Genomic DNA, 12,902 nt, shown 5'->3' with positions numbered 1-12,902 from the left:
AAAAATGCTAAATCAAAGTACTAGTCCTTCAAAAGTTTCAGATAACAATGACTGAATGTAATCTGGGGTACTGTTCCAGTACTGATGGAGCAATGTGACTGAACATGAACACAGCAGCCTTTGTCTCCAACCCTCCCCATATGAGTGCTAAGCACAAGGCATCACCGGCCACATGGGCTTAGGAGACAACACAAGCAGACTAATGCATGCATAACCCATGATCATAAGCAGTATTCAATTGGACACAAGTACAATTCTGCCGAGGTAATTGAAAAGTGCCTTGGTTTCTGCGAGAAAGAAACAGGAGATCATTTTTTTTTTTCAGACCATATCTCTGCGTGATAGATCGTGTTTGCACTAATCACCATGATTTGGTAAGATCTGAATTACTAATCTACTGCTAAGAAATTCCTATCATTGATGAGAAATGTCTTATCCTGCATTTAGCACGCTTTGTGTGATACAATTATGCCTTTTGTTCTATGGAGAGCTGTTAAGGCGACATTTATTCTGGTTCGTATTTGGTTGCCAAATTTTCTTTCATGTTTTTAAAGCGTTTATTCTGCATAAACTTTGCATCTCCAGATAAGATATTTCTAGGCTTTTGGTCATGTTTGTGGTGCAGAACCATTTTACAGAAAAATGATTCTGTTCTTTTTTCATATTTTTGAACAATATTTCTCTGCAAATATGTAAAATGCAAATCTGTCAATTCTACAAAAGAATGGAATTTCCCTAGCCTCCTGGCCACTGATTGTATCTTTTGGAACAAAGCCTTGTCAAGTTCTAACCACCATTGCAGACTGCTGCTTCAGTAGCCTCATGTGTAATGCATGAACCTACCTTTGGACTCAAGTGACACTGATCCAAAAGCAACAATCACCGCAATTGAGATTCTTTTCCTCTTTCCTTTCATCTTCTGTAAAATATAAGTGTCAGATGTGTAAGAACAGAATCAACTCGTTTTAAGGTACAAACTACAAGGAGAAAATATCTTCTCGCTCTTCTCCAATTTCCACACCTTTTTAAAAAAAAACTGAACTTTGACACGCCAATTGATGTTAAAGTACTATTAAGTAATGCAGTGACTCTGGTGCCATGCCATTGAGTACCTGAAGAATCTTGAGAGATACTACCACCAAGAAAACCAAAGTCCACTGTTCTTATTCTTTCTTTTTTTAAACACCGCGCCCCCTCTACGGTTCTACCCGGGGAATGCGACACTGTTCTTATTCTCCAGGGGCATTTCCTTTCTGCAAGCAACATCATGCTAGCCAGATCAAGCAGAAAGATGGGTAGGTGATTCACTTGACCAAGGAGAAGAAAACTTGACACATGAATAATTTAAAATGCACTACAGTTCAAACTAATCATGTTCATATCAGGAATTCAGGATAGCTTTGTGCATTCACATCTACAACATCAGCTAAGTAACATTGCTGGTGACTCTTAATTACTCAAACCGGCAATGAGACCCCTTTCTTATCCATAGACTTTCGGTCCGCGCATCTGCCCGCCGACCACCCCGGCCATGACAACGGCCGGACCGGAGACGGAGAATATTCCGGGTGGTTCTTGACATTTCTTCCTCTGTGTGGGTGGAGAAGAGAAAAGGTGGAGGCTGGGCTGCAAGAAGGTGAGGTGAGGGTGACCACCTTCTTGGCCTTGATTCTCTCCCTTTTGCAGAATGGCCTCTGCAATCCCCACTGTATGAGAGCTGGCTCTGCTCCATCAATGTGCTTGTATTGCCAGGTCCATTAGCAGCAGGCAGGTCCATTGCACCAATTGCATTTGCAGTGGTCCATTCCATTGCATATGCATGTATCGCCACAGTAACTACACAAGAGCATCATGAATCATACTTGTCAGTGACCATTTGGGGATTAGGAGTAGTTGGTGATCCGCAACTCCAGTTATAGCCACTGGAAGATCAGATTTGTGTGTGTGTGTGAGTGGCAGCAGAATCATCAGAGTGCTGCATGTGGTTTGGTGGGTACCAAGAGATATCATGTGAGCTGTGGTTAGTCTGATGAAATGAGATATATGTGTGCTGTGGGACTGGCTGGGAGATGTGGGCTGAGCTGAGCCTGAGCTACATGAGATGGCACTAAGGACTCACTAGACTCCTGCTAGTGCTACTTCCATTAGCTTGAAGAGATGCAGCAGTGTTGGTCATGACAAGAAAGTAGACTTCTGGTAGAGTACAATCAAATTCTCGAACAAACAACAGAAGGCACAGTGACTGAAAGTGGGAGAGAACAATGGGAGTAATTTGGAGAATCTCTTTCTCCCTCCACAATGGCCATCAATACTGTGCTCAACCAAATCCCAAAAGGGAAAAAGGAAAAAAGGTAAAAAAAACTGAGGCAGTTATTCCATTCTATCGCAGCCATAAAAGACTGGCTGTTATCACTCTGGTTATTCCCACTACCTTGAGGAATATTGACAGGAATTTTCTGCAGATGAACATCAGATTTGCTACTGCAGCACTTGCCAATCTGAAGCTGACAGTCAGAAAGCATCACAACACTCAGGGCCAGTGGAAGCATGTAAACATGTACAACACACCATAATTCAGAGGCACAGGGTAAAAAAACCAAGGCATTAGAAAAAAAGCGAGAGAAAATTTAACAGCAACTAATACAACGCGAAAAGTAATGCAAAGCACTGGTCGAGTGAGTAAATTGTAAATATATATGGCACTTCCTTTGCTCCAGTTCTTACATAGTGGTGGAGTACAATACATGACACTTACCAGACCAGATCTCAGAATCACACATGATACTTACTACTAATTAGTTCATTAACCTTAATCCCAGCAAATAGCTTAGTTAGGTGCAGTGCTCAGTTGCTTACCCCAGCACAGTAAATTTCATGGCTCACCACCTCTGATTTTATTTCAGTTCCCTCTCACTAGCTAGTAAATTAACCTGAAACACCAAAAGCAAAAAAAAAAGAAGATGATTTTTTTTCCTTGATGCTTTGTACCATGGTGCCTTCAGCCTTCAGCTAGCAGAGCGGGAACATCTCCGGGCAGGATCTCAGGAGGTCGTCGAAGGCGGTGGCGCCGTCGAAGGTGAGGAAGGGGTCTGTGGCGGCCGCGGCCGCGGTGAGTGATACGGCGGCGGCGCCGGCCGCGGCGGCGTTGGTGTTCATGCAGACGAGGATGTCGTTGAGGGAGTGGAGACGCGCAGCGAGCTCGGCGGCCTGGGTGCGGAGGACGGCGTTCTCGGCGTCGACGGCGAGGAGGCCCTGCGTGGTGAGGCCGAGCGCGGTGGCGACGTGCGCGTTCTCGCGGCGGAGCTGCGCGGCCTGCGCGTTGAGGTCGTCGAGATGGCGCTGCTTGCGCATCCGCGACCGCCGTGCGGACTCGCGGTTGGATAGCATCCGCTTGGCGCGGCGCTGCTCCAAGAGCGCGCGCAGCTCCTCCTCCGTCCCCACCGCCGCCGCGATGGCCGCCGTCGCCGCCGAGAGCGACCCCGAGATGCCGCTCCCGCTTGAGGAAGCCATTCTTCTTGCTGGGTTCCTTCCAAGAACCGCCCTTTGTTGCAAGAACTTAGAGCTCTCTCCTTCTTGATTCCTTCTTCCTTGTTACACAAGACAACACCACACCAAACTAGCAAAGAAATCCAAGCTCTTTTTCTGGCCTCGACTTCCTTCTTCTTGTTCGTAATCACTTCTAAAGATTAGATTACTAGAAGAACGTAGCAGCAGCAGTAGGGAAGTGCATGCGAATTAAAGACTTTTGAAAACTAGCCAAACTGAAACAGAGACGACGAACGAGGAGCACGATGATGAGATTGACAGACAGACAGAGAGAGACGACGCTACTAGAGGGCAGAGGCGAAGAAGAGAGGAAGACGGAGAGGAGTGAAGGGGGCGAGGAGTTTATGAGAAGACATAAAACCAGTAGAGGAAGACGACGGAGAACGACTGGACGAGGTGGGTGCGGCGCCGGAGTGTGGAGTTGATCATAAACCCCGAGAGGAGGATCTCACTGATCACAGGCGACATCAACGAGGAACTCTAGGACGAAAGGCAGCATGTGCTTTCTCTCTTTTTGGCTCCGATTGGCACTCCAATCGGAGCTACCGGCCTTCCTGCGACAGAGCTCGAAGCAGAGCGATGGCGAGGCGGTGGGAGCTGGGCGATGGCGATCGAGCAGAGAGCGGCTTATAAAGGTGGGAGGTTGGAGCACCGGATTCGACGATCTGTGGTGGTGAGGGGTGGTCGGTGGCTGGCTGAGAGCTAGCTTTCTCACTCTGCTTCTCTCTCCTCCTGCCGATGAGAGAGATGCCTGCGCATCTACAGCGGAGGGAGCAGAGGAAGAGGAGAGGAAGGAATGGGGTTGGGGCAGCGACGGCAGGGGGATTTATAGCCGGAGGGAACAGGGAGGTGGGATTCGCTCTGTCAATCTGCAGGCTGGAAGGTGGGAATCTGTTTCCGGAGGAGAAGAGGAGAAGAGGCGGAACCATGAGAGGTTGGAAAAGGGAATGGTCACTGGCCACAGCGCAGCGTCTTTGGTGTTGTTTCTTTTTTTTTTTTGAGGCATCGAATAGGAGAGACTCCCGGTGGATTCAGTTTTTTTCTGTTTCAAGATATTGTCAATCATTTTACGTCTAATCTAGTTAAATAGATAGTTAAGAGTTGAAGCCATCTCTGCGATACTCTAATTTTAGTTTAGTTAGTTTGTTCGCTGTCTTATAATTTTTATTTGATTTTTTAATTAATCGAGCAATTCAATTTATTAAGTTTTTTTTCTTATTTAATACAACAGGTGGAGTGCGACCTTGATTCCGATTCCAGTCCGGGTGGGCAGGGAGAAGACGCCCGCCCTCTTGCTGCTGATGCAAACATCCTCGCACTCTTGAGCCACGGATCGTCTGCAAACGGAATGGACGTTGCCTACCAACCACCAATCGGCTAGCGCAATAAACACTGCAGGGCCATGTGAATTTCTGGCATTGGCCCGATTGATCTGATCGAAACCGGCAGTCATCTGCTGGTGTTACTGCCGATCAAGGTCGAACCAGCGACTGCGAATCCTAATCGGTTCGGAATCTGCACAGGGTTTGGGAATCAACAGCAAGAACAGCAACAGGTGCAGAGATACTCAGGCAGTACACCAAACTAGACCAAGGTTAAATTTTTCTCTCTTTTTTTTTTTATCTCCACCCCCTTATAGATCGGCGTGCGTGCAGGACGATGCTTGCCCGTCCGTGCGTGCGTGCGCGCGGCGTGCCCGCACGTGCGGGCCCGATCGATCCACACCCCCTCGTGCTCCTCTGCTCTGAGCCGCCGCCGCTGCTGCAGGTGGCCGAGCCGGGAAATGCAACTCCGAGTGCGCAACAACTTACCTTCTATCACTCTCGTCTCATACCTATCTATCAAGTATTTTTTTACTTACTTTATAAATTTTTCACATATCTCTTCAATACAAATTTTAACATAAATAAACAATCCTAGCATGCACTTCTGAAAATTTCTTTCCAGCCGAGCCGCCGTCCAGCTCCGTTTTAACTTTTCATAAACCAATGATAAAAATAAAAAAAATCTCGAATGGACCAATCCCGGCATCCCGCCATGGCGCCATGATCCGTATGCAAGCTGCCCCTTCTTCTGTTCTGGATACTCTTCTTACAGTATTTTACCAAAAGATGTGTTCTTTGATTATATTGAAAAAAGATGTGTTCTTTTTTCTGAATCTTTCGGCGAACACGAAATGGTCACCTTGTTAACTACGCATGCTTTGCTGTGCTAATGTTTGTCAGTTCCATCCTCATTTTCATGGACGGATGATCCAGTCCATAAAGTATTTCATCAGATGAAATCAGATATATTTGATTTTCCGAACCCCAATGTGCTCACCTTTTCAGAGAAAAGAAAAGAAAAAACAAACTAGCTCTGGGTCAGGGCTGCACACATTCTGAATTTTCTGATTCTCTGGGTCTCCTTCCATGGATCGATCGGGTGTTTGACCTTGCCACCACTGATCGAGCTTGTTACAATGCTCGAGAGCGACCTAGCTATAGGTTTCACAGCCTGGCTACAAGCATTGGCATCTACCATATATCATTTTTTTTTAAAATAACTCTAATTATTACATCAAGATGATATAAATAAAAAAGAGTATATTTCTGATTTTTATATAGTGTTGATGCGCGCAACTCAAAAATAAAAAAGAGGAAGATTAAAACCAAAATGAGTAAACAAAAGAACCGGCTCGCGGTCTCAATCGGAGTATCAATTCGAAGTTTAGACTAACATCCAAACTAGATAAATATCTTATTGATCACTCTTTTTATAAGGGTTCATACGGATGTCACCGTATGTTGGTGCTCTTGCCGCACACCGTCCATATATAAAGCAACCTGATACATATATAAATAATCTGTAATGAAAAATTAATTTTTCTACGTAGCCAAAACGATCAACAAAACAGTCATCTACCACCTAGCATTGCACTCTGCACCTCTAAATTTCCCAAATACTGGCCCTCTCTTTCCCTTTCAGTTCCTGCTCTTTCTCTCTAGTTTTAGCCATTCGCAAGTTCAGTTTTGTAACTTTGCTCGCCTGCAGAATCGAAATTCGAAAGGATTTACGCTTGAATTGGACGGATAAATCTTCCATTTGCAGTCCTCAGGCAGCTGAGGGCAGGAGCAAGATATATAAGAGCATTATCGAGTGGAGCAGAAAAAAGATGTTGCGTCTTGCTGCATACGTGAATTGGTGGACAGAGCTTTCCTCGGCTTCCGATTGGCTGGAGCTCCATATGAAAGGAAAGGCAAGTTCACGTGGGAGTGTGGATATCTATAACAAATATTATCGCTCCAAAGATTTGGAGCGCTCTCACGGGTCCGGACACTGTAGCTAGTGTAGCAGTGGAACCTCACATATGTGCATGTATAGATATACAAATACACACATATATATATATATATATATATATATATATATATATGTATGTATGCACATATATGTATGTATATATATATACATATACATATATTTACACATATAATATAATTTTATTTTTGAGAAATTCCAAAAAATATCAACATGAATATTAGAATTATTGATAAATCGACTGAAATAATCTAAAATACAAAGAAAAATATATAAAACTCAAAAAATATGAAATAAATTTTGTTAGTTTCGTATTACTGTTGTCTACGTATTAAAATTATGTGCATGCATGAAAGTACTACTGTTTTCCCTATAATTAAGTAAATGTGTTAAATATTAATAAATTCATAAGTAAATATTGAGATATCATAAATTGATTTCTTTTGTCATGTTCTGTGAAAAAAAAGGGCGCAGCATAAGCGCACCAATCCCCCTAGTATTGATCATTTCGTTCGTCTATTCATTCCACCTTATATTTATTTATTTACTGATTCTCTTATTAATTCTATGATTTTTATCATCTAATTTTTTAACACGAATTTTAACATAAATGGACAGTCTGATAGTGGAATTTTCCTTCCGCATCTGTAACCATGCATGTAACTCCAGGACAAACGTATTTCTCAGTCATGCCTTTTGCCTAGCTGTCTTTCCCTCTCTATCCATTTCTTCGAACGGGACACCAACTCCAGTCTCTGCTTGCTTGATGAGACTTGAGAGGGCTCAATTTCTTCACGAAATGGGCTCTGAGTTCTGAAATCGACCCCAAACGAAAAAGGAACAAGAGAAATTCTAGCATCCAAATCCAAGTCCCTGTGCAGTGGTTATTGATAACAGGTGAGAAAAAATTACAATTGGATATGGATCAGAGATCCAGATAACTCACTCCTCAATACATTCAATTTCTGGCTAAAGGAAAACGAAAAAAACAGAGACAGAGAGAGCGGACATGCATAAAAGTGTTGGAAATATGCTAAATAAGCTAAGTCTAGATTCTGCCAGAAGGCATGTTTCATTCATAAATAACGATGCGAAATAAACTAACACTAGCAACACTATCAAGATCGACATGAACTTACCTCGGGCTTGATGATGACAAGGAAGCAGCGCAACTTGGATGCAATGACGATTTGCGGCCATGCATATCGAAGACGAAGCAGTGCAGATCATGTTTTCAGGGTTTATTACAGGAGCAGGCTGCCCTCAAGCAGCAAAAGGATAACACTGACTTAGAACCACGTGAAAATACGTGAATACGCGCGCGACGTGCGCACGTATGTCTAGCCATAGTTCCACTATCTCATTTGTTTTTCTATTTCAAAGAAGAGAAAGAGCTCCACCTTTTAAGTTGGTGTGCACCCCCTGCACTAGCATGTTGGGACTAAACTCCCATGCAATTCTTGCTTTGGAATTTCTTAGAATGAGCCTATTCTATATGGGATTCCAGCAAAAAGTATATACGGCAGCCATCTCATACAATACTATGTAGAATTTAGGTCATACAATGCTATGTAGAATTTAGGTGATATGGAGAAGAGATATAGAGGTAAGAGAAAGAAATCGTTGTTCTGTGAACCAACAATCTGATATGCTAAAATTTAGGATCATGAGAGTACTCAAATATTATTATACGAGTTATCGTTGCTATACAATTTATAATATTCATTTATTTCATATACAAAATTAAAAAGTTAGAACTACTATAAAACAGCTATAAAGATAACTCACTATACGAATTATTTGACACCAGTGTACTTCTCTTGTGTGCCCATGCAAAAGAGGGCATAAAGGGCTGAGCTTTCGCCCATGCAAGCGCTGCCGCCGCTTTCCCCGAACCGGCGCTCGCGGCGGGGCACCTGCCTGCACCGACCGATGCAGATCAACTGAGCGGCCTGCGAGGTCCAGAGATGTGCTGCTGCACGCCGCCGGCCTCTCGTCCATGTCCAGAGATGTGCTGTTGCACGCCTCCGGCCTCTCGTCCATGTCCAGAGATGTGCTGTTGCACGCCGCCCGGCCGGCCCCGGAACAGAAGCGCGTGACATCTTGCCCAGCCGCCGTCCCTGCAAGAAACGAACTCTCAGCATGCTAGCCGCGTTCGCATGCGGTTTGAGCTGAATTTGAACCGCAGAAAACGAACTCTCATCATGCTAGTCGCGTCCGTCCGTTCGATCGAGCTGGATAAACGAAACTGCAAATGCATCTGTCTGACAGTATGATTCAGCGCTCAAGATCGATCTACCGGCGCTGCACCAGCAATTTTGCTGTTGGTGGATCCATCGATCGATCGGTATGCATGCATGTGCATTGGCTCGTAAGCTTCTTTCGCGCCGACATTCCTGCCTGCACCGCCCTGCACATGCGTGTCACGCATGCAGGACTGCAGCTGCAGGCTGGGGCGCATCGACGGATCCGGTGCAAGTTCCGATGAGAGCCCTCGTGTGGCCATAAAAAACTGTCTGCAACAATGTTTCAATTACAATGGGTTCTTCCGTTCAAAAATATTTCTTTTTAAATTCAAATTTTATATACTTTAACTAACACTTAATCAAATAATAAGAATATATAATATATAAAAATTATATAACTAAGTTTAAAATTCAAAATAATTTCACACTATATAGATTTTGTAGCTATAAATAATATATTTTGTAAGAAAATCTTAGTTAAAATTCAACTTTGAAGACCGAGCCTAAAATAAATACGCATACTATTACTGCACAGGAGAGTATATTTTATTTTAGAAAATCAAACTGATCCTTAAATTATAAATATATTTAATGTATGAAAATTATAAGACTAGATTCACATTTTAAAATGCTTTTTCATCGTATTGACGTGAAAATTACTGCAACTTGGATGAATATACCACATGGCAGCCATGCATGCATCAACTTCAGTCGTCGTGCTGTTCAGATACTAAGGATATGCCTCGTGTACGGCGCTGTCGATCGATGGCTCCATCAATGGCGCGGCCGCCGCCATCATCGATCTCATCTGTCTCGGTCCTCGTAACCACCATGGATTCAAGAACGAGTAGCAGCACCTTCCGTTTCGGGCCCTTTGCAGGAATTTCACATGCACTTCGCAGAAATCTAGCTAGCCGTCAGATAAGAATTCGAAATCAGTGGCTGGCGTCTCGTGATTTTGACGTACGTCAGCTGCAGATTAACAGTTCGCAAGTAGGGATGATAACAGGAACAATCCCCACCGGAGAGAATGCTTTCTCATCCCCATTTAGCTATCACGGGAAGTTTTCTCCTATCTTTATCCGGCGAGAAATTTAACGAGGATTGACTCCCTAACGAGAATATAAAATTAAATCATATTTGATTATTTTAATATATTAACAATATATTTCTAATATATATAAATAATTTATTGATACAAACAATAGTAATTAATATAAGATGAGTTAAATATTTAGGTTAGACAAAAAATATAAAAGTAATTTATTATTTTTCCTATATAATATAATATTTATATACTAAAAATAATATATACGGTGATATCGAGAATATAACGGATAATAAAGACGAAAGTGTCTTCCCATCCCTATCTTCTTATAAGTTTACTAGGATTAAATATTTTTATACCCATCCCTTAATAAAAAAATTCTCTACAAACTACCACAGAACGGATCCAATTGCCATCCCTACTCGACAGGGACGAATCGATCCAACAGTTTGGTTCGATGAATCTGGCTATGGGCTTTGCATGCATGGCCTCGGCTTGTCCCAGCTGTAGTTACATGCACTATGGCCGTCCGCCCGTCCGGCTCTACTGCGATCTCTGACATAGAGTGATGATCTTGACCCGTGTAGCCATCTGAGCCACTCTTTCAGGATATAGTATTCATTCTTTTGTACGTACGTCGTCAGCGATCTGCACCGGCCACTCTTTTCGGATATTTTCATTCTTCGATCTCTAGCTACTCCTAGGATAAAATGGATGAAAGTATATATGTCGTGGTGCACAATTAATTGCTGGTGATAGAGCAACTTCAATGTTCCATGGTAGAGGATATCAGGATGTAAATATGGTGCACTGCTAAGCTGCCGATGAGCCAAACTAGACAGCGTGTGTACAATGCAAAATACTAACTCCTTTCTTTTTTACGAGTTGTTTAAGATATCGATACGGTCATTAATATATCTTTAACCATTATTTTTTTAAGCACTTGTTGTAGAATTTATTGAAAATATAGTCATTTGAATGTGTATTTTTCATGATAAATTTAATACACATTTGAATGTGTATTTTTCATGATAAATCTAATAGAATTTATTAAAATCTTAAATATGTTTATGTATATGATTGATCAAATTTTTTAAAGTTTAACTGCACACATCTCTAGCTAAATGATATCTATTTGAGAATGAAACGAGTACCCATGCATAGCATAGAGATGTTTACAGGAAGACGTAGGTTTTTCATTCCCAGACATTGCTTTCTTGATTCATCAGTGCTTATTGGCACATTGGATTGGAAGTCGTTTGTGAAACTACCCAATCACCTGTATCAACAAGCGCTTATGGTACTGCAAAATCGAGATCCTAAATGGATGCTTAACGGCGGTACAGGCGCGGCCTGTCAAAAGTTCTTGCATTGTAATTGCCCTTGCTTAGCATCGGAAGGCCGCAGTAAGGAAGTAAAAGGTCAGCTAAGAGATTTGGTGGATCTCATCTCTCATGTTTTGACCTATCGATGTGTCCTTATACTGTTCTTGAGGAGAGGGAGGGGGGGGGGGTGCGAAGAGAGAGAGAGAGGGAGATTTTTGGCGTTATCCTGTCCTGATGTGCCGTGACCACAAGAGCAACGAGGAGTGAGGTGACACCACTAGGTAGCTTAGCTAGGCAAGCATCGATGAAGGTAGCAGCTAGCTAACCAGTGTGCACAGCTTCTTTCTTAGTACCCAAGGCATAATTGCAGAGCACGAGCAAGGAACAACCCTAGTGGTACGTAGCTGCCTGGCTGCCTTTGCCTGTGTGCCTCCTGCTGGTGGTGCTCCTGAGGGCCATGACAACTCCATGCATGCATGCGTGCATGCTGCCCTTGACTCCTTGAGCAATGCAGTGCAATGGAAGCAGCACTACATCTATCTATCTACGCTTTGCATGCATGGACCTGCATGCCTACTCTTGCAAATGACTGTTCAACCGTGTTGCTATTACTACGAATTGCAGTTGTGTGATATATAGATGATGGGCTCATTACAATTGAGAGACCGATCGAAAAGATCATTTCTCATCACTGGAGGTTTTTGAAAAAGGACAAGGTAATTAGACGCGCTAAATTTTAAATACTACGCGGACGACGATGTGGCAAGCGATTTTTTTGGAGTGGGTGATCAAGTCATTTTTTCTGGCAAAAACAAGAGGATGTGCAGAGCACCTTTTTGATCCATGGGGAATCTGCTCATCAACTTGGCTGGGAATTCATGGGAGATTCGAAGGGATGAGAGATACATATATCATCGTCTTTACATGGTCGTTTGTGGGGGCACCAATGCAACAACCAGGCATGCACCCACCCAACAACATGGCCAAAAGGGAACCTCGATCTCACCCCTCTCTCCTACCAAAGATTCAAGAGGGGGTGAAAAGAGGTGTGTGCACCTTTGGGAGTAGTGGCTCGGCATATTGCATGTGGGCAGTGCATGCTGCATGCTAACCAGTTAGTGGGTTGGATGCTGCCCCTGCTGGCTGCTGCTGTTCCTGTTGAAAGCGAAATTTCGTTAACCCTTGTGCACACATTGCTTATCAAGACTGTTATTTGTGCTGGAGAGGTAGGTGAAAAGCATTATAAGTATGTGTGAAAAATTAATTGATGAGAATGCATCAAATGGGGTAGATGAACGGCCGTACGTCCATGTGGAGTTGCATTTCCTGTTCCTGCTGCTGCTGCTGCACTGTGGTGTGTGCATGCTGGCTTGCTTCAATCCTGGGAGCTGGTTTGGCACCCAACACATACTACCATGTAAGCGGTTTCTCCCTTCA

General features: G+C 43.3%; 1 protein-coding gene across 1 annotated transcript; it reads right to left on the bottom strand.

The window, feature by feature from the left end:
- Positions 1-2,676: 2,676 nt before the first annotated feature.
- LOC133922722 (bZIP transcription factor 44-like) lies at positions 2,677-4,359 on the bottom strand. The gene has a single exon (XM_062368171.1). The coding sequence runs from the start codon at positions 3,508-3,510 to the stop codon at positions 3,010-3,012; it is 501 nt and encodes a 166-aa protein (XP_062224155.1). The 5' UTR covers positions 3,511-4,359; the 3' UTR covers positions 2,677-3,009.
- Positions 4,360-12,902: the final 8,543 nt, after the last annotated feature.

The sequence above is a fragment of the Phragmites australis genome, chromosome 6 (assembly GCF_958298935.1).
Source record: "Phragmites australis chromosome 6, lpPhrAust1.1, whole genome shotgun sequence".
NCBI lineage: Eukaryota > Viridiplantae > Streptophyta > Magnoliopsida > Poales > Poaceae > Phragmites > Phragmites australis.
Note: the sequence above shows the minus strand (reverse complement) of the source record. Positions and strands in the feature narration are given on the sequence as shown.

Bases quoted from the DNA above. Each gene is read 5' to 3' on its own strand.
- LOC133922722 (XM_062368171.1), bottom strand. From the start codon at position 3,510: ATGGCTTCCTCAAGCGGGAGCGGCATCTCGGGGTCGCTCTCGGCGGCG.